Below are 21315 nucleotides of genomic sequence, written 5' to 3'. Positions count from 1 at the left end.
TTAAAGGTACATGCCACCCTACCCAGCTCTCATGGCTACCCCTTTTCTTGGAAACCTGAACCTTCTGGGCCCAGCTCAAGTTGGGTTTGGGGCTCTGTCATTTCAAGTAGCAGGGCACAGCAGGTGGAGCAGAGAATTCTCCTTACACCAGCCTTTTCTCTCTGTTCTTAAATACTATGTTTATTTTTTTAAAATTCGTGTGTGTGTGTGTGTGTGTGTGTGTGTGTGTGTGTACATGTGTGTACACGTGTACACTCACGGGTGCATGTACTCACGTGCACCTTGTGCCAGAGTGCAAATGTGGAGGTCACGCCTACCCTACTCAGAAATTGGTTCTTTCCAATTGGTCCCAGGGATCAGGCTCAGCTCATCAGGATTGTGCAACAGGACTTAAAAAACCAACACAGACACACACCCTTCTGAATCATCTTGCTGACTCATGATCTAGTCTCCTTCCTGTGACCCCTGCTCAGGGTCACTGTAAAAAGCCTTTAGCTCTCAAGCGTTCTAAGCATGTCTGTGAAGCAACTGCACAGGTGAGACGTAGGCATAGCCACCGCCTTGGGACTCAGCCTGTCTGTTGGAGCTGAGCTGGAAGAACGTGCTTCTAGGTGCTGGGAAAGTAGCTCAGAGGGGGAGTGTTTACTGCACAAGCATGAGGATTGGAGTTCAGATCCCAGCATCCAGGTAAAAGGCTAGGCATGGTGGCACACAGCTGTAATTCCAGTGTTTGGAGATGGTAAGTGGAATTTTGATGCTGGGGGTTAACAAGATAAGCTGGGAAGTGATAGAAGACACCAGACACTGACTCTGGCGTCTGTGTGCAAGCATACATACAACATGCTACTGCCAGTCCCATGATGGGGGGTCTGCCTGTCTGCCTAGTATGTTGAAGAGTCACGGTTCAGAAGCTCCGAGGGAGGGTAGAGAGATGACTTAGGAGTACTTACTGTTCAAGTCTAATCCCGAAGATCCACATTGGATGGCTCACAACCACTTGTCTGACTCCAACCTCAGCTCAAGGAGAGCCAATTCCCTCTTCTAGTCTTTGCACACATATCCCAATAAAACACAGGTCTTCTAGAACTTCAAGGAACCATCTCTATGGGCTGTGGAGATCATGGGGAGTGACCTGTACTTGGGGATAGGTCCTGATGCTGGTCCTTTGCCCAGGATATGTGTGTGTGTGTGTGTGTGTGTGTGTGTGTGTGTGTGTGTGTGTGTGTGAGCGCATGTGCGTGTGCATGCGTGTGTGTTATGCAGCACAAGTATCCTCTGAGATAAGTAGCTGTGCTCATGTCTTAGCTTGAGGAGCTGACACAAACTGGCTCTGGAAAGGGTGTTCATTTGGAGAGAATGGATTTCCTGCTCTTGGCTGTTCTTGCAGGTGTGTCCTCTGCTAGTGTGTGCCTTCTGTGGCCTGCTTTTAGCCTGAGGCTGAAAATGCACTTTTCCTTAACTCCAACCACTGGTAAGCACAGTCCAGTGTTTCAATGGGGTTGTATGAGGTTGTAGTTCTGAGACATTAAAAAGAATCTTTAATGTTTATGGTGTGTTGGGAGAGTATGAGCTATGATGATATATGAAGATCAGAGGATACTTTGTGGAGTCCATTTTCTCCTTCCACGTTTATATGGGTCCCAGGCATCTAAGTCATCAGACTCACATGCCATGTTACTTGTTGAATCAACCCTCCAGCTCTGGGTCATAGTTTTAATACATTGTGGAATTTGAGAAAGAACCACAGTGGTGGTAACCATGGCTGCCCTGGGGGCTCAGAGACTAACTAACTTAGTGCCTAATTTCTGCTCCTGCTTTGGCCACTGGGGAGGGCATAGCATCGTCGTGTTGCCTGTTGTTTGATACACAGCCTGTGAAGACGCTGTCTGGCAGTTATTGCTTAGGGTTGATGTTGCATGACTGGCAAAACATGGGGTTCATTATTTCATATGAAAGCTGGGACCCAGACAGGAAAACATGCGTGCCTTGGGCTGCTTTAAGCTTAGCTTATGTCCTCACTGTGGATGGCCAAGTGACTTCTCAGCCAGCTGGGGTAGGTTGTGTGCCTCTTGAGTTATACCTGTCTGTCGGTGATGAGGTGTGGACGTCGGTCCAGTGACACTGAGGTCTGACATATAACAGTTGGCCTGGGGTATTCATTCTGTAGAACATAGGGCAGCTGTGTCATTTCAACTTCTGTACATCCATGTCCCTTAGGGAATGTGATCAGGTCTCTGTGCCGATCCACGGGTGACACTTTTTGCTGGGGGCAGTAGGGAGCTCTGGTGGGGGAGCTGGATATAGGGAGGCCTTGAGGTCCATAGTGCACAACCTTGAGGGCAGGACCTGTGTTGAGATCCTACACTGGGGTCTGGTGGGCTGTGGGGGTGGTGGGAAAACTTGATGGAATGGCTGGAAGGTAGCATGGGGCCTTCAGCCAGCTATCGATCCTGTTCCCAGAGTTTACATTCCACACCTTCGCACAGCCTGAGTGTGGCTGTGAGGAGACAGCTGAGGAGGCCAGTGTTTCACTGTCAAATACTTCAGTGGTGTGTTTCTAATTGGCCTTTAAGACTTCTAGGTGAGGGGCTGGGGATTTAGCTCAGTGGTAGAGCGCTTACCTAGGAAGCGCAAGGCCCTGGGTTCGGTCCCCAGCTCCGAAAAAAAGAACCAAAAAAAAAAAAAAAAAAAAAAAGACTCCTAGGTGTATTTGAGTTTGAACTCTGCACGTGTAGACTTAGAAACTATAGTCTGGGGGCTGGGGATTTAGCTCAGTGGTAGAGCGCTTACCTAGGAAGCGCAAGGCCCTGGGTTAGGTCCCCAGCTCCGAAAAAAAGAACCAAAAAAAAAAAAAAAAAAAAAAGAAACTATAGTCTGAGATGGCATGTCAAGGGGCAGTTAAGGAAGTGGACACGGCCCTCAAGAGCTGGCCATATAGGTTTCTCAGGGTAGCTGTGGATTGTGGGCCAGGATTAGGGTGTGCAGAAAGGCGTGGGAAGGTGTACATTGTGCTCTGAGGCAGGAGCATGAGCCACATACTCTTTTGTCAGTTGGTCTGTTGGCTCTCTGCCCTTGCTAGACCCCTGCCACTTTGACCTTGTTCTGCATTCGTACCCTCTGACTCTAACATGGTGATACTGACACTGGCTCCTTGGGGTCTTGTTCCCTGTTTGGTTGTACAAGGCCTACAGTACCTAATGCTCCTGTTAGCGGGGTGCCATGGGAGCCCGGCTGGGAGGTGCACACCAGACACAGTCACCCATGTAAGTGAAACAGGGAGTGGGGCTGGAGAACCGTAGCAAATTGTAAGAGGTGAAGATCTTAAGTGGAGTTGCCATGGGGGTTGCAGAGGAAGGGGATGGGGAGGGAGATGAACAGGAAGGTTCTGTGACACTGAGAAGGGCCTAAAAGACAATAGCAAGTGTAGGGCACTGATGGGAGGGGCCTTAAAGATAAGTGAGGGTTCCCTCTTCACCACCGGAAGGCTTGGGCTGCCGAGCACAGGGCTGTCCTGGAGTGTGGTGCCCCTCACCCTGGCTGCTGCATGTTTTCCAATCATAGGTCCAACAGTAGCTGTTTATTAAAACATCGAACATAGCAATCCCAAGATCCCCAAAAGCAGTGAAAGCCAGCTCTCCAGCAGGTCCTGCACTTATGTTCTCAGCACAAGCAGCCACAGAGCCCAGAGGTGGGACAACCCAGTGTGTGTACATCCTGGGTCAGCAGCATACGGTCCATTCATCATATGGGGTGGTGCTCAACCTCATTGTCCTACAGTGGGGTTGACCTGGAGTAGTCTTGATGAATGACAGAAGTCGGAGACAGAGAGTGGAGTAGTGTGTTTCATAGGGACAGTTTCAGTTTGGGAAACACAAATTATGGATAAAAAGGATGGCTACAGTGTGAATGTGTTTAATGTACTGTCTTAGGGTTTCTATTCCTGCACAAACATCATGACCAAGAAGCAAGTTGGGGAAGAAAGGGTTTATTCAGCTTACGCCTCCAATTGCTGTTCATCACTAAAGGAAGTCAGGACTGGAACTCAAGCAGGTCAGGAAGCAGGAGCTGATGCAGAGGCCATGGAGGGATGTTTCTTACTGACTTGCTTCCCCTGGCTTGCTCAGCTTGCTTTCTTGTAGAATCCAAGACCACCAGCCCAGGGAAGGCACCACCCACAGTGGGCTGGGTCCTCCCACCTTGATCACTAATTGAGAAAATGCCTTACAGCTGGGTCTCATGGAGGCATTTCCACAACTGAGGCTCCTTTTCTGTGATAACTCCAGCTTGTGTCAAGCTGACACACTAAACTAACAAGTACATGCACTAACTGCACATTTATGGTGGAGTTGACCCCAGACCTCCTCGGACTTGGTGGAAGAAGGTAAGTTTGCATGTCTTCATGATGCTTGGTAAAGAGAAGCAGAGGCCTAGTTAAGGGTGATTCCTTGCACAGGTGGGTACCTGTGGGGCAGCGAAAGACACCCTGGTGCCTGGTTGAGGAGGTTTGAACCCCAGAGACCCTGAAAGGGATGGTAGGTGCTTCGCCTGACTCCTAGGAAACCAGGCCGGTCACTAGCCGCAGCCCTCCCTAGATTTGTGACCATCAGTCACCTAAGGGCAACGCCACATGCCCCTTCACAGGTAGAGGACATGACCACAGGTCACGAAGGCTAAAGACAGATCTCCATTATAATGAGGTACCTAAAAGGTGTTTAATCTCAGGCCCACTCTGAGAAGGGGGTACACTTTTACTCATCCACCTTCTGCCACAACAATAAATGCCCTTTGCCTACAGAGCTGCAGCCTAATCTCCCACATAAGGCCTCCCTGCACGCCCAGTGGGGCTGCCACGGGGCAGCCAAAGGCTCCCTGCAGGACCAGCTGGAGCCCCCTCTTCATCCCTCAGCCCCAGGCAAGTCCAGCACCACGGGGTCCCCACTCTGTTCTCAGCTCTTCCAGGGCATCCCAGCAGCCCCTGGATGCCCAAGAGCCTGGGAACTGACCATCCCGGCCTCCTTATAGGTCCGGGAACCCCTGAGCCAGCTCCAGCTGTGTCCCATGCCTCAAACTGTGCAGTGTCTCTCAGCTTCTCACAGCCCAGCACCTGCCAGGTGTCAGTGTTGTCATGGGGTAAACGCGGTCAACCTTCCCATGTCCAGCCTCCCCAGTGGCCTGAACCCTGTGGTGGAGCAGACACAGGACCCCCTTCATTTAATCCTGCAGGTACCCTGGAAGAATTTCCTAGCTGCCTGTCCCTCTTTCTAGCTTTCTTGTGGCCAAGCTGTGTGACCTGGACTCTGCTGCAGTCTATCAGTGTTCCCTAGGGACAAGAATGGTGTCGGTTCTGATCAACCTATCGGGTTCCAAGCCCAGGATGGTTGGCAGAGAGACCAAGATTGGTGATGTCGTGCATCCATTGAGAGATACTTGGATGTGGAGTACTGTGATGGTTTGAATAGGAGTGGCCCCGTGTGTCACTGTGGAGATGGGCTTTCAGGTCTTCTGTAACCTTATGCTTAAGTCTGCCCAGGGTTTTAGCCTCCCACTGCCTGTAGATGAAGATCTAGAACTCTTGGTTCCTCCAGCACCATGGCTGCCTACATGCTACCATGCTTCTTGCTACTATGAAAACGGTCTGAACCTCTGAAACTGGAAGCCGCTCCCAAATAAATGTTTTTTTTTTCTAAGAATTGTCATGGTCATGGTGTTTCTTCACACCCAATAAAACCCAAAGGAAGACAAATACTGACCCATAGGGAGGTGCCCACAGGAGGATGTGTGACTGGTAGCCATGCTGAGGTCTGAGTAAAAGCAACTCAGGAAGAGTTGTGACTCGGGCTCAGAAGCCTAGGTGAGGCAGGCACAGAGTCATGCTCTCACCTGTCCTGTCTATCTGTCCTCCATAGGAGCTGTCTGAGAAGAGGCTGTAAGGCACCACTTGCTTCTAGGCTTCTGGTGTAATCCTGAAGGGAGGGTTGACTTGGATTCCAAACGTCCCTACCTGCTGATAGGCCTGACTCCTGCTGCTGACTTGTGTTATTGACTTGCTGGGGCCATTCACATCTTTGCCCTTTGTGCTTAGTCTCTGGTTAGATTATAAGGCGCAGGCCAGGGAAACCATGGTGCTGGTGGTGAAGGTGTATGGCTTGTGTAGGCCATCTAGCTCCCTGGATGACAGCAGCCAGTTCTGCCAGGTATCCCTATACATACAGGGCTGTGTCGTGCTTTGTCCTGGTGTGGGGGGCACAGCTTTGTCCTGGCATGTCCTCGTGCCCTGGCCCTGCAAGCTGAAACTATATGCCAATGTGTCCTTTGGGGTAGGTTTTCCAGTTGAGAAGTGTGATGCCCTGCGTTAGGTCTCTGCATCCCACCACTGACCAAACAGAGACATGTAACACCTAGTTTTTTGGGGGTAGCAGCTCTACTCCGTGGTCTTCACTGGAGACTCCTGATCACAGTGGCTCTCCCTGGATGCTCAGAACCTCTTATTCCAGGCACAGTCTTGACAGTTGGTTTTATCCAGCCTGTGGAAGACCTTTTGGAACTAAGGGGCTATCTGTGAGGGCTTTAAATTCCTACCTTGAGGCTATGCCTCAGTTTTTTCTTTTACCTGGACAAGAGTTTAGAAGCTGCTGTTGGGTCTCTGTGGGGCTTAGTCCCATCTCCCTTCGTCCCTATTTTAATGTGGATCCCAAAGAAATGTGGCCATATCTCCAATGTGTAGAGACGGAATTGCCTCTGGCCACATAAAGTCAAGCATTGGGCATGTTGTGCATCATTTTCCTTCTCCAGAATTCAGAGGGTCCCAGGATGACGAGGACAGTGCTTATGTCCCAGAACCAGCTGGACTCGGGGATGTGGCCAGAGGCACTGTGGACTTGGGAGACTCCAGGCTTGGACTCCGGTAGCATGGAGTTTTTCTACTTGCCACCAACCAGACCACTGTTCTCATTCACTGCAAAAGCTGGAATCCTGAGCTGGTATGGGTGAGAACCCAGCCTACATCCTTAGTTTGGGCTGTGTGGTCCACAGGTCCTGACTAATCAATAAGGAGACAGAGTCTAGGCCTCTCGGTCCATTGTGCAGTTCCTGGTAGCATGTTGCCTACTGGGTGGAGTGCAGAGTTAGAGACAGATATATGTTCCAGGAGGGCAGGCATGCCAGGTGCTTCACAGGAGGTCTAGAGCTGGGACAGGGCTATGCTGTCTCAGGAGCTTAGGAACTAGAACTCCGGGTACACAGAAACCTGGGAAGGCTTGCTTGTCTCCAGAGGCCTAATGGCTATGCAAGGACCTTTAGGCAGCGAGCGTGCAGTAGACATCTAGTCAGAGGACAAGGGCATCTGCTGGGAGCTTTTGAGCTGCATCTCGCAGGACTTAGGGACAGATGGTGATATTAAGGAAGGTCAGACTGGGTACAAGCTGGGATTCAAGCTTGGAACTCACGGGAAGCTCAAAAATCTTAGCTGCCATTACAGTTTATGACCACTCAGCACTCAGTTCTACCCGACTAACAAACACTACTGTTTAGTCTTCAAGAGGGGTGCCTTGAATTTAATTAGTTCACTAAGTATAATATTTTCTCCTTGGGGAGCAGTTAGGGATCCTCATGCTCACTGGGCTCTGTGGCTGCCCAGTGCTGGGTAAGAGGCAAGGGTAGAAACACTCTAGCCCATTTCGTACACTTGCCACCATAAATTCCTGTTAGCACCTCAATTAAAGTGTTCCCTAATTACCCACGATCACCCAGGAGAGACAACACATTGGGTAAAGCTCTGGTGGGGAGGGTGCTGATTTTTAGGGTCCTTGCTTTTTATTCCTAGCTCTTCCTTTATTTGGATAGCAGTCTCATCATATGTGGTCCAACATTCAAATATGATCCCAAGTAAACCCAGATGTTAAATACTGGCCTTCAACCATTATAGCCAGTGATGCCCCATGTGCCTGTTAGCTCTTGGATATAAACACAGCCACGCTTTAGTGGCCACCACGCTATCCAGCACAGCTTCCTAACTGGAAGCGGCTGAAGCGATTGGTTTCAGCACTTGGGATTGTTTTCTTTTCAAGGTCTGCATGGCTGTGGGGAGCTCAGCAGGGGCAGGGGGAAATGAGGCCAGCCTTGCTGTATGGCCAAAACGTGGCCAATGCTTTCCGTTTACCAGTGCTGGGACTCCCTTCAAGAGGTCTGAGCCACAGTCTCTCGCCCTGAACCACCAGGTCCCCTCTGGAGCTTGTTTGTTTGTTTCGGTTGTGTGTAAGTCTGCAATCCCAGCTTTCGAGTTTACAGGAGATCATGTGTTCCAAGCTAGTACGGAATACATGGTGAGACCCAGTCTCAAAAAGCAAAACACAAAACAAAATTTTAAATTTTAAAAATGTTTGTATTGAAGAAATAATTTCCCTAACTCACAGGGATATTTTAAAAATCTAGTTCTGGGGGTTGGGGATTTAGCTCAGTGGTAGAGCGCTTGCCTAGGAAGCGCAAGGCCCTGGGTTCGGTCCCCAGCTCCGGAAAAAAAAAAAATCTAGTTCTGCTTTTCCTGTTTTGGAAGTACATAGAGAAGTGGCTTGTGTTTGGAGTAAACAGCCGATGGGGTGTCTGTGTGTGTGCAGTGGGCTCTTTCCTTCTGGGAAATGGCATTCCACTGTTTACCTTAGCTGTCCCCTCATACTGGGTCGAGCGAGGATACCAGGACTATAAACAGGACAGATCCCATCTCTTCCACGACTGAATGAAGTGAAAATTGTATCACTCTAGGAACCAGTTCTGAGGGGTCATCCTCATTAGGGGGGTCAGGGTGGAGGGCTACTAAAGTGTAAACCTTTGATTCCAAACATGCTACAATCCAAACAGTTTGAATTCACCTCTAAGGCTGTATATCTTACCATGGGCAGGATTTACTGAGCACAGAAGTGCCTCCACCCGGCCTCACCACTTGTCCATCCAGACATGGCCCCAGCCAGCATCATCTTTCCCCTCAGCTGCTGTATCTGTCTTCTTTCTCTCTTTCTGGAAAATGCCATGTTAACATGCCGACATCTTCTCTACCTCTGAAAATACAAGGGGACTCAGGTCAAGAAGATGCTGGCAGGGGGTGTGTGGACACTGTCAGTTACTTTCTCCTGTGATGGAAGTCAGCTCTGCTTGCCTCAGTGTTGATCTGAAGGAGACTGGAGGCATCAAGGTAATATAGCTGCTGGGGCCTCTCCTACCTCCAGTGTTAGCCCTTGGCTCTATCCAGCTTGGAGAGGTCAACTTCAGCCGAGAAGAGGTCAGGGGCATCCAACCAAAGGTTCAGGTGAGGCCTCTGTGGGCCTTGCATGCCTCACAGTGAGTTGCTCTCATGCAGGGTCTCCAGTTTCTGGATCTGAGGTGATTGCCAGTATTGGATGTTCTGCTGGAAGATGGAGCCCAGGAGAGACCAGTACCCACACACACACAATTCTGGACTTAGCTGCAATCTGTACTTGTCCTAGATGGTAACTACCCACAGGTCATTGCCCACAAGTCATTACTGGTCTTCATCCTCAGGCTGAAGTTGCTATTGACGGAGATGTCATAGGCAATAGAAGAACTCTGGCTGTTTGCATCCAGCTATGTGTCTATCCCAGGCTCATAGGGATTCGAGAGCCAGCTTGATCCTCCTCCAGCATCTGAAGCAGTTTGTCCTCAGTCATGTCCACCAGAGGAGGGATGGGGGGGGCAGTGGCAGATGTTGATGAAAACCTTTCCTTTTCCTTCTGATGAGTCCTCCAGGCTGGGGCTGGATCTGTGTAGATTCTGGCCTGGCTGTCGGGACTTGCTGCAGCTTTTTGGAAGCCTGGAGCAGCAGCTCCTAAAACCACACCATCTCATCTCCCATTAACTATGTCTCCTAGCTCTAGTGCCAGAAGCCTCGAGTCTGCCACAGCACTGGGAAAATGTCCTAAGCATCCAAAAAATGTGGAGAATGTTTTCCAGGTTAAGAAGCCATCTTGCTGCAGGCCTCAGTCTATACACACAGTACTCTACCCAGAGCCCTAAGATCTGTTCTGGGAATGGTTCTATTATGGTAAAGGCGCTGGCCTCAAATCTTGGGTCCCTTGGTTGGTTCTGTTTGGCTGATGCCTAAAATTATACTTTGTTTTTGTTTTCTTTGTTGTGATTTTTGAGGCAGTGTTTCTCTCTGTAGCCCTATCCTGGAACTCACTCTGTAGACCAGAACGGCCTCGAACTCAGAGATCTGCTTGCCTCTGCCTCCCGAGTGTTGGGATTAAAGGCTGTGCCACTACCACCTGGCTGTATTTGTTTCCTTTGGGAGCTGTATTTTTTTTCTTTTTTCTTTTTTCTTTTTTTCGGAGCTGGGGACCGAACCCAGGGCTTTGCGCTTGCTAGGCAAGCACTCTACCACTGAGCTAAATCCCCAACCCCTTGTATTTGTTTCCTAAAAAGAACTTTGAACTAGGGCCGGTGAGATGGCTCAGTGGGTACAGGTGCTTGCCCACCAAACCCAGTGACCTGAGCTTGATCTCTAGAATCTATGGGTGGAAGGAGAAAAATGACTCCTGCAAATTATCCTCAGATCTCTGCATGTACACCGTTACATACACTTTCACACACAAAATTAAAAAGTTTGAGATATATTGTGTGTGATTCAATGTTTTGTTGTTTTCCTTTTCTAAAACACGTCACTCCATGGCCCCAATGACCTGTGTCTGCTCGTTAGATCAGGGGAGCCATGGCTCCCCAGGGCTGAGGAAAACCCTTTGGCTCAGGGCATTTCCACTCCATGCCCATTAGGCTGCCCTTTGTCTACTCCAGATCTACATTTTTCTCTCTGGTTTCTTTTTTTTTTTTTTCTTTTTTTTTTTTTTTTCGGAGCTGGGGACTGAACCCAAGGCCTTGTGCTTGCTAGGCAAGCACTCTACCGCTGAGCTAAATCCCCAACCCCTTTTCTCTGGTTTCTTGTATAGCCAGTGAGGTGGCAGGGCTAGCCTGCACTACTCAGGCTAGGCCACCCAATGCTGCGATTGGAAGGAGGCAGGGTCAGCTCTTCTAGTCTCACCCACACCCAGGCCTCCAGAGCCAGCTCTGCTGTGCTCCCCAGTCAAGGTGTGGGGCCCACTCTCCCAAGTGCTGCAGCCTATGGGGGGCTGGACCAGCTCTCCCGCTCTCACACCCTCGGGCTGGCTCGCCTGTGCCTTCAACATGAGGACCTGCTCCATGCTGTGTTGCTCAGGCCAGGTGCAGGGCCTGCTTTCCCAGGTGGTACAGCCAGTGAGGGGCAGGGCTAGCTCTCCTGCGGCCATCACCAGCTCTCCCTTCTGCCACAGGTGGTGAGGGGTAGGGGATGAAGGTGGAGGGCATCACCCACACCCATGCCACCCCATGGCAGACTTGTGCTATTCACTCTTTGGATAATGTGGTAAAAGCCAACCTCTTCTGAGGGAACGCCATGCTACATGGCACAGGCTGGCCTTAAACTCTCAATCGTCCAACCTCGGTTAGCCAGTAGCGCTGGGATGACAGGTGTATGTCACCACACTTAGCAAATTAAAAGTCAGTTCACGGTTTTAAATTTCTTTTCCTTTGTCACTACAGAGATGGAATTTAGGGCCTTACACACACTGGGCAAGTATGGCACACTGACTCATATCCCCAGTCCTGTTTTTCTAAAGCTTTGTTTTTTGTGTAAGCATATGATACATAGGAGATTGAGGCAGTTGGATCTCCTGGAACTGGAGTTGGAGGCAATTTTGGGCTGTTACGTGGGTTCTGGAAACTGACCTGGGTGCTCGGCAGAAGCAGTAAGTACTTTTAACCACTGCCCATCTTTCTAGCCTATGCCAGCCCCATTTTTTAAAAAAGCAAAACTGTCAAAATAGGGCCTGGAGTGATGGCGCACACCTTTTTTTTTTTTTTTTTTTTTTTTTTTTTAAGATTTATTATATACAAGTACACTGTAGCTATCTTCAGACACACCAGAAGAGGGCATCAGATCCCATTACAGATGGCTGTGAGCCACCATGTGGTTGCTGGGAATTGAACTCATGACCTCTGGAAGAGCAGTCAGTGCTCTTAACCACTGAGCCATCTCTCCAGCCCCGCTCATACCTTTAATCTCAGTATGTGGGAGGCAGGAGCAGGTGGGTCTCTGTGTTTGAGGTCAGCCTGGTGTTCGTGTCCAGTTCCAGGATAGCCATGGTTACGTAAACGAGAGATCCTGACTCAAAACAAAAAGTCAAAATAGCACACAAAACTGCTGCCACCTAATTCCTGTCAATGTGTGCATAGACTAGAGGCCAATGGTAGGCGTGCTCCTTAACCATTCTTCGCCTTAGTTTTAGAAAACATTACTTTTCCCCTTTATGTGTACGGGTGTCTTGCTATATGTATGTGTACTTCATGTGCTCCTGGTGCCCGTGGAAGCCAGAAGTCAGCAATGGATCCCCTGGAACTGCAGTCCAAGACAGTTGGGAGCTACCATGTGGGTGCTGGGCAATGAATCCAGACCACTTGAACCATTGCTCTTAGGTCACTGCTGCTGTGATCGGACCTCATGGCCAGAGCAACCTGGGGAAGAATGGATTTATTTGGCCTATGCTTTCACAACACTGTCCATCCATGAAAGAGGTCAGGACAGGAACTCAAATAGGGCAGGAACCTGCAGGCAGGAGCAGACATAGAGGTTATGGAGGGATGCTGCTTACTGACTTGTTCCCGCTGGCTTGCTCAGCCTGCTTTCTTATAGAACCCAGGACCACCGGCCCAGAGGTGGCACCACCCACAATGGATTGCTCCACTTCCCCATCCATCACTAATTGAGAAAATGTCTTATAGAAAAAAATGGGGTGGGTGGGTTGGGGATTTAGCTCAGTGGTAGAGCGCTTGCCTAGCAAGCGCAAGGCCCTGGGTTCAGTCCCCAGCTCCGAAAAAAGAAAAGAAAAAAAAAAAAAGAAAAAGAAAAAAAATGGGGGGTGTTTTCTCAATCGAGGCTCCCTTCTCGAAGATGAATCTAGCTTGTGTCAAGTTAACCTAAAACTAAGGCAGTATAGCTCTTAACCACTGAGTCATCTCTTTAGCCCTCCCACCTTATCTTTTGAGAGAAGGTCGCTCATTGAACCCATCTTGACAATTTGACTCAGTCTCACTGAATCCTCACAGGAAATAAATGGCTGTATAAACTCCAACGGTGATGCTCAAATTCTACCCAGTAAACACTTGTGAACAGGGACTGGTCCTCAGGACGGGTGATGGGAACATTTCTGAGTTCTGTGTCCATGCTGCCATTCTGGTATCTGGTCCTGGGTCTTAGTTCACTGCTGCTGTGATTGGACATCATGACCAGAGCAGCCTGGGGAAGAATGGATTTATTTGGCCTATGCTTTCACATCACTGTCCAGGATGGGGAAGTAGGGGACGCTATCAGTGGGCCACCCAGCCTCTTATTAACAGGAGTTCCTGCCATAATTCAAACTGGGTGCTGCTAGAGTTGTGAGTATATAGTATATGTGAGAACACTTTAGACTTCTAGCTTTTGGGATGGGGGCAGACAGCTGTCCCAAGTAAACTGTTACAAAGGCCTGCCTGCTCAGGGCCCTCAGGAGCCCCTCCAGGTGGCCTTTTTCCGACTTCCTGTGCTGCTGTCTTGACAGTCTTTTCCAGAACTTCCTGTTGACAGGGTGGGATGGCCAGGGTTTTCACATTGTTTGTACTGGGTCAGGATGCTTTTGACTTCCCAGCTGTATGTGTGGACACTTGGGTATGAATTCTCATGCAAGGGCCAGGGAGAGAGGAGTAAATGGTGAGTTTAGCAGGTCGTGCACATCAAGCCTACTGTGACTGTTCTCTCTGGGGATATGGGACCCTGCTCACCATCGCCCAGATTAGGGGTAGTCCTCAGAACCATGCATCTCCTCGCTGCACCATCATCTCCTGGGTATCTGTGCCCAACAGTGGTGACTTATGGCCTACCTGTTCATACCTGTTGTGTGTCTGGATGGGGGTGGAGAACTGGTTTGAACCACAGTTTGTGAGAAGACAGGTTAGGGGAGCTGGCCCTGGCTTGCCAGGCTTACTGTTGCCTTCCTCTGGGAGACACTGGAGGGTGCAGGGCAGGGTGGCTTCCTCCTGCTTTGGTTGCAAGCTGGTGGGGGTAAGCCATTATCCACTGTTTGGCTTGTACTTTCATTGGCTCCTTCCTGACTGAGGATTCAAGGATGGACAGAAGAAGCTGTTCCTCATGCCTCCTTAGGATCTTGGTAGCTTTTCCATCCAGTAAGCTACCTCTATTCTCCCCTGTGGAGTTTGTTCTAGGTAGGACAGAGCCTGCCTGCAGGTTGGGCTCTTCTTCCCATGTTGAGGCAGGAGCACTGTGCAGAAACCTGATCAAATGGCTTCGAGGGAAGATCCTGAAAAATAAAAACAATCCCATCACCTAAGCCAAGGGCTAAGCTCGGCCACCTCTCAGAAGTTAGCTCTAACCAGCCCAGGGTGGCTACTGTTCCTCTAGGCTCACACACGTTTGTTCCTCCTCTGTGCAGTCTGCTGCTGGAGCTCAATGGACCTCGGGCTGTTCCGTAAGCCTAGGGCACCCTGTGTTACGGGATCCTCCACCTGTTCGCTAGGTGAACCATGAGGCCTGGTGTCACTAATGACTCTAGCACATCCTTTGATGGCTCTATCCTGGTTCAACTCAGTGGCTCTGCCCAAGCCTTTGCTCATGTTTTAGCTCCTGTCCACTTGTAGGGTATCTCCCCAGGGAGTAGGGGACACAATCCAGACAATTGTCCCAGGCCTGTTCTGCATCTAACCCATAGCACCCCTGCTCTGCCACCAGTTGGTACCCAGTCCAGTCAACCTTTCTGCCCCTACACTTCCTGCTTTCTTTCTTGATGCTGAGGAAGGAGGAAGGGCCTCTCTGCTAGGCTTCTGCCCAATTGTATGATGCCAGCACTCTGCTGTCCTATCCAGTACCAGACCTTCCCACTGTTCCAGTATATCAGCGGGCATCCTGATGATATAATCTTGCCAGTCTTAAAACAGACCTGGTATAGCTGGGCATGGAGGCACATGCCTTTAATGCCAGCACTGGGGAGGCAGAGGCAGGTGGATTTCTGAGTTTGACATCCAGAGCTTGGCTATCTGTACTTTCTGTAGCTCCTCAGGGCCACATTCCCTCCTGAAACTGCACCTATTGTGAGAATTCTTTCCCTGGGGAGATAACACTGATCCCCTCTTCATAAGGATAAGGCCCCAAAGACAAACCAAAGTTCACTGTGAAGAGTCTTACTCACAGAACATGGGTGAAGTGCTACTTATAAAGGTGTGGGACTCCAAAGCAGTTGCATCAGAATTTTTTTTAAAGGTACACCTAGCTGTCATGGAACCTGCTATATAGACTAGGTTGGCCCTTAACTCAGAGTGCTTGGATTAAAGGACACCACACCTGACTTTGCACCAGAGAGTCTTCACCCATCATGGTTGGCATCCCCACAGGTGCGGAGATAGATGTCCCCACCTTCTCCAGTCTATATACTCTAGCACCTCCTGAGACCAGGCCACATGCAATCAGAATGATTACGAACGGCTGCAGCATGCCACTGGGAGCAGCTGGGATGTCAGGCAAAGGGTCCAATGACCGTTCTCACTCCCTCCTCCTATAGTGATCTGCTAAACCCGGCAGCTATTCTGCTCAAAGAACAGCACTGAACCGTAGCACTCCTTGCCGCGTTTTCTGCTTATGGCGCCATGTCTCATGCCTCCCTGGCTTTGTTTCTCTGTTATGGTAACTACATCCCATGCCTCTGAAACATGTTTGCCTTTATAGTAACAGCAGCCCATGTCTTCCCTACTCTTCTGTTTACTTTATCTTACACTTTCTAAAAGGAGGTCATTTTGATTGTCAACTTTGGGGAATTTAGAATCATCAATGAGAAAAACTCCTGGCCATGTCTCTGAGGGCGTTTCCAGAGAAGTTTAACCTAGGCAAGACAACCCACCCTGAATGTGGGTGGCACCATCCTATAGGGTGGTGATCCAGACAGAATAAAAATGAGGTCACCAGTTGAGCACCAGCATTCCTTTCGGCCACCTCATGTTCCTGCTGCCATCCCTTCCCTGTCAGGATGGAGTCTACCCTTCAACTGTGCGCCAAAATAAACCCTTCCTCCCTTAAACTGCTATTGGTATTTGGTCACAGCAATTTAAGAAAAAGAAAGATAAGGAACAGAGGATGTGGATACTCACTGTGAGGTTACCTGTCCCTTTAGTCTTTTGTTTGACAAAAGTATCTGTCAGGGACAGTAAGTCATCATCAAAACCAAAAGTCACTCTCCGGATTCCTGAACCAACTTCTTTCTCCTCCCCTGCCTTTCACACCTCGGTTAGGCCCAAACCCCTGCACTTGGATAAATCAGACCAGATCCTAGAAAGAGGCAAAACGTAGAGCTTGACCGAGCAGTCCTACAGCAAGGAGCAAAGTCTGCCTGAAAGGCCATCGCTGAGTCAACACGCTTGGCCCCTTGTAGCTGGACTCTGGCTACTTTGTACATTCTTTTTTCTCCCACCCTTCTTCTTCCACCCTTTCAACCCTCTAACACTAGGTAGGAGAGAAAGAATGATAGCGGGGAGAAAGAAAGAAATCTCAATGAAGTCAGGAAGGAAAGGGGGCGATGATATTACTAGACTTCTTCCTGCTGATTAGGGTGTAGAGTTCCTTGGGACAGTTTTGATCTTCACCGTCAGGATATTTAATTTCTTCTTTATTTTTTGCACACAACTACTTAACAATGCACAGCTAACATCATCCAACCAACAGCTCACAAACTCTCGGAGCCCTAGCATTTATACAGCCAAAAACTATCTGCTGCTGGCAAAATAACACTCCTGCTAAAGCATAAGGCAAATCACAGTCAGCTGCTGTGGATGTCTGAAGCAACCTCATATCCCACACCTGGGATTAAAACAAAAACATTTTCCCATAACTTCTCTGTCTCTGACTCTCTCTGTCTCTGTCTCTGTCTCTCTTTCTCTGTGTGTTTAAAGAGACTGACATACTTATGACAGTCCCTGGAATCCACTGAGGAAGAGGAAAGCGGACTCCAGAAAGCCACCCTCTGACTGTCACAAGTGCACATGGCACATGCACTCTCCTCACTCTCCTCACCACAAGCCAGCTACTGAGGCAAGATCAAGGTGGGTCTATCAGAGACATTAGGCTCCATGCCAAGTGGGATTTTTTCCAGACAACAGGGGAGGATCAGTATCTGAACACCAGACAATGTTATATGCTACAGACAGAATAAAAACCTCTACACGACCACCAGGTATAAAACAAAGCTGGACACAACCTCCCAGTTTCATGAGGAAAAGAGACCATACGAAATTAGAATAGATGGCTTTCCTGAGCTTTATAAGGGACATCTATCAAAATGGACATCATCACAGGGTCAACTGAATTGCTACCTCCAGATGATAGGACAAGGAGTCTGCTTTTCCTTTCTATTCCACAGGGCACTGGGGCTCTAGGCAAGGCAGGAAGGAGGTAAGAATGTTCTCTACCCACAGATAACATTAAACTAGCAAATGGGTTCCTCAGAGCTGCAAAATATGAGGCCAGCACATCAGACCACCATCCCTGGCCTCTTTTCCTCTCTCTCCTATATCTCTCAGGTTTGTCCTGCTACCTGACATCACCCCACATCCCAATCAAGTCAAGTTCTGCTGTACCCTACCTTTGGCCCCAAGCTCTGGGCCTTGCCGATTTTACACACTGGGGTTTAGATCAGCCTACAATAGCAACCCAGTCTACAGCTCCTCAGACAGATACCTGGCTTACTTCTTACCCCTTTCTGCTCAAATGTCTGTTGTCTCTCCGTGGATACACAGCCCTAACCAATTTTTATTTCATTTTACAGGGTCTCACTCTGTGGTTTTGGCTGACCTGGAACTCGATTAGAAACTGTGGGGCTCTGAAGTCACTGAGATGCACTTGCCTCTTCCTCCTAAATCCTTGGATTCAAGATACTTGCCACGAGGCCACATGCCAATTTTTGTTTGTTTTGTTTTTTGAGACAGGGTCTCATCTCCAGTAGCTGAAGCCGGTCTTGAATTTCATTTAGATTCTCCTGCCTCTATTTTCCCAGTGCAGGGATTACAAACATGGGACACCATGTCCAGGCTCATCCACAGCTTGATCTGACTACATGCACTCTCTCCTCGGCACCTGAGGGACGGGTACCAGTACAGCATGCACTCTACCGACTGCCTTCTTCATGAGTAAGGTGGCTCTGACAATGACAGAAGTTTAGCACCTTGAAGCTTGCAGATGATGGTCAGTAAGTCCACCCATGCCCGAGATGGTGGGTTTCTGCGGCTTCCTAGAGGCTGGTCCACACGGTCCGCTCTGCAGTGACATCTTTCTCCTCCGCACCCAGGTTTCACAAATATACTATTGCTCCTTTCAAGCACTAGAATGCAGGCCACACGTGACGATGGTCCTAGGCTGGCATCCATTTCCCTTTTACGCCAAACCTGGGTGAGAGATGTTAGTGCCCACCAGGAAGGAGGCGTGGCTCGCGGTTGCTCCGGACACCCGAGAGAGCTGCGGGGATTGTTTCTCTAGGCTAATCTCGGGTGCCGTTCCCGAGCCTCACACACTCCGCCAGTCTTGGCAGAGACGTCTCGGCATCTCTGTCCAAAGACGCAGCGCCTGTTCGGACTGTAAAGGCACTCAGTTCTCAGGGAGCCGGCTTTGCCCAAAGGTAGAGACGAACCAGTCCCTGGACGCAGGAATGTGGCCCAATCAAGCAGCAGCGCCTGAGATTAGTCTCTCAAATTGCTGGGAAACAAGCTAGCCCTCAGTAGAGAATACTGCGCCTGCGCGGCATCCGGACAGGGCGTGTCAGGGGCGTGTCCACTGTGGCAGGGGAGGGGAAGGAGCTGGATGGACAAGCGTGTCTACAGCCTTGAGGACGAAGTAGAGGCGGGGCCGAGGGTGTGTCCACAGCTACTAAGAACCCCGACTGGGCTAGGTTGGAGGGGCGTGTCGTCCACTGGCCCGCAGAGGAGCAGGGCCGGGGCGGGGCTGAGGGTGTGTCTAGAGCGTCTGAAGAAGGGGACAGGTACGGAGCCTGCGGGAGGAGGGCGGGGCGAGCGGGGGGTGTTACGGGGCGGTGCCTACTGCGCTTGCGGAGAAAGGTGGGGCTGCGGGAGGCGGTAAGTGCGCCTGCGTGACGCGGCGGCGGCGCGTTAGCTCCCACCCGTTGGCAGCCGCCTCAGCTGCCGCTTCTCCGGGGCCGCGCACGCGCCGCCGCCGCCGCCCCCGGCCCGTGCTCGCACCGCGCCTGCCTCGCGCCTACCTTGGCCGGCGCTTGCCCGCTGCCGCCTGCCCGGCCTGCTCGGCGCCTTCTCGGCCTCGGCTCGGCGCCCGGAGCATGCAGCAGCAGCCTGGGTGGCGGCGGCGGCCGTGAAGTAAGGGCCGTGCGCCCGGGCGGGCGGCGCGGGAGGGCGGCGGCGTCTTTGTTGCGGCCGGGCCGCCGCGGCCTTTGTCTGCAGATGGTGGACGCGGGCGGTCGCTCTGCCGCCGAAGGCTGGAGGAGGATGGAGGCACCCCCGGAGGGCGCGGACCTGGTGCCGCTGGACCGCTACGACGCGGCGCGGGCCAAGATCGCCGCCAACCTGCAGTGGATCTGTGCGAAGGCCTATGGCCTAGGTGGGCGGGCGCGGCGGGGTCCGGGGTCGGGGGATGGGAATACAGGGGACCGAGGGGGAACGAATCCGGTTCCGGGATGGTACTAGAGGGTAGCGGACGGGGGACGCACTGGTTTTGGATGCGACCGGGAGGTGTCGGACGGGTGCGGGAGCCGGGGGATGGGACCAGAGCCCAGGTCGGACTGGGACGGGGGATGGGACCAGAGGGGAACGCGGCGGTTGCTGAATAGGACGGGAGGGAGACCGACGGGGAACGAACTAGACCAGGTGTGAGACCAGAGGGGTCAGAATAGGGGACTGACATGCCGGGGGATGAGACCACAGGTTTGGACGCTGGACGGACAGGGCAGGTTGGGACCAGAGGGGATCTGACAGGTCGGGGGCTGGGGAGGATAGGACGCACGGGAGTGGGGTGTAAGGTCTAAGGACAAGGGATGGAGACAGAGCCAAGGTTGAGAATGAGGCCGGTGACAGGGCCAAGGCGCGCCTTCGCGTGGTGTCGGTTCAAGTCTTGCTGTTCTGGCAGCGGCCCAGGTGAGCGAGCGCTGAGGTAGCCCAGGGTCGGTCCAGGCACGGGACTGCGCTCGCGTGTCATCCGTGCTCTGAGTCTCGGGTGGGCGGAGGGTGCCTATCATGTGCAGTGTTATTCTTTGTCGACTGGGCTGGTCCTCTGAGTCCAAGGACTCTTACCTGAATAACCACTGCCTTACTGCATCAGGATGGCTAGAAGGCTGGGTAGTTTGAGACTTAGTCCCAGCCACTCTGGTTTATATATTATGAATTTTGGTTTGGTACTTAACACGAGCTATTGAATACTCCAAGATAAACTGTGTGTAACATAGATTGTGCAGAAACCATCATTATCTCCTTTGGTTAATTCCCGTTGTGAAGAACAAGGTAACCTTGTAATGAAGCCCCATTTATGAAGCCTAATATGCTTAGTAGGATTAAGACGCTCTAGTGTGGTACTCTGGGAACTTTGCAGACCAAACAGTGCTGTAATGAGTTGACTGGGAAGCTCTAGTATCAGGACAAGTATCTTGTTTTAGGCATAAAGCTATGATAAATGAAGCATAAATTATCCTCGTGTTGGCAAAAACATTACCTGAAGACTGGGTTACTGAGATAACCCTTTCAGGAAAGGGTTAGGTGACCACATTGGAAAACTTGCTAAGCAGGTGTTCTCTGTGACAGTGGCCTCCAACTAGTCATAGTTTTGTGAGCCTTGGGATTAAATAAACTGCTTACACTGTGGTGTAAAACTAGCAGTGAGGAAGAAATTCTTTTATAATTTTCAGTTTGAAATTCTTTAACAATTTTCAGTCTTACAATTCTTGGTCACTGTTTCTGTTGAGTTGTAGGTTTTGCAAGGTGGTAAGGAAAGATTGCTGTGTACCTGGCTTCACTGACTTAAACAAGTGCAATTGAAGATGGGTGGCGGTGGCCCATGCTTTTAATCCCAACACTTCACACAGAGAAACCCTGTCTTGAACACCTGCGCCGCCCCCCCCCCCCCCAATGTGCAATTGAGGAAAGGTGTTTGATACCTAACTAGAGCGGATAGCGAGTGCCTGGCCACCAGTCTTACCCTCTTTCCTTTGCTGATTCCACACACCCGGCTCT

At 50.6% G+C, this 21315-nt stretch overlaps 1 protein-coding gene, 2 long non-coding RNA genes and 1 pseudogene across 12 annotated transcripts in view; 2 read left to right on the top strand and 2 right to left on the bottom strand.

The window, feature by feature from the left end:
- Positions 1 to 9082: 9082 nt before the first annotated feature.
- Positions 9083 to 11359, bottom strand: LOC147995387 (PIH1 domain-containing protein 1 pseudogene; annotated as a pseudogene).
- A 1615-nt stretch (positions 11360 to 12974) lies between these two features.
- Positions 12975 to 18851, bottom strand: LOC147995385 (uncharacterized). Its single transcript, XR_015684192.1, has 2 exons — positions 18294 to 18851; positions 12975 to 14390 (listed from the first exon to the last, which is right to left on the bottom strand). It is a non-coding gene; the product is annotated as an uncharacterized LOC147995385 (long non-coding RNA).
- LOC147995386 (uncharacterized) lies at positions 17026 to 18029 on the top strand. The gene is made up of 2 exons (XR_015684193.1): positions 17026 to 17175; positions 17898 to 18029. It is a non-coding gene; the product is annotated as an uncharacterized LOC147995386 (long non-coding RNA).
- A 376-nt stretch (positions 18852 to 19227) lies between the features above and the next one.
- Camsap1 (calmodulin regulated spectrin-associated protein 1) overlaps positions 19228 to 21315 on the top strand; it is a 59850-nt gene continuing 57762 nt past the window's right edge. For 7 of the 10 annotated variants that reach the window (XM_087651280.1, XM_087651278.1, XM_087651275.1 and 4 more), the window contains 1 exon segment: positions 19228 to 19693. Coding sequence is in view for 5 of the 10 variants with exons in the window: in XM_087651275.1 (XP_087507401.1) it covers positions 19537 to 19693 (157 nt within the window). In the remaining 5 variants the exon portion in view is untranslated. 10 annotated transcript variants of the gene reach the window in all.

The sequence above is a fragment of the Rattus norvegicus genome, chromosome 3 (genome assembly GCF_021556685.1).
Source record: "Rattus norvegicus strain SHRSP/BbbUtx chromosome 3, alternate assembly SHRSP_T2T, whole genome shotgun sequence".
Lineage (NCBI taxonomy): Eukaryota > Metazoa > Chordata > Mammalia > Rodentia > Muridae > Rattus > Rattus norvegicus.
This window is presented reverse-complemented; position numbering and strand designations above follow the sequence as displayed.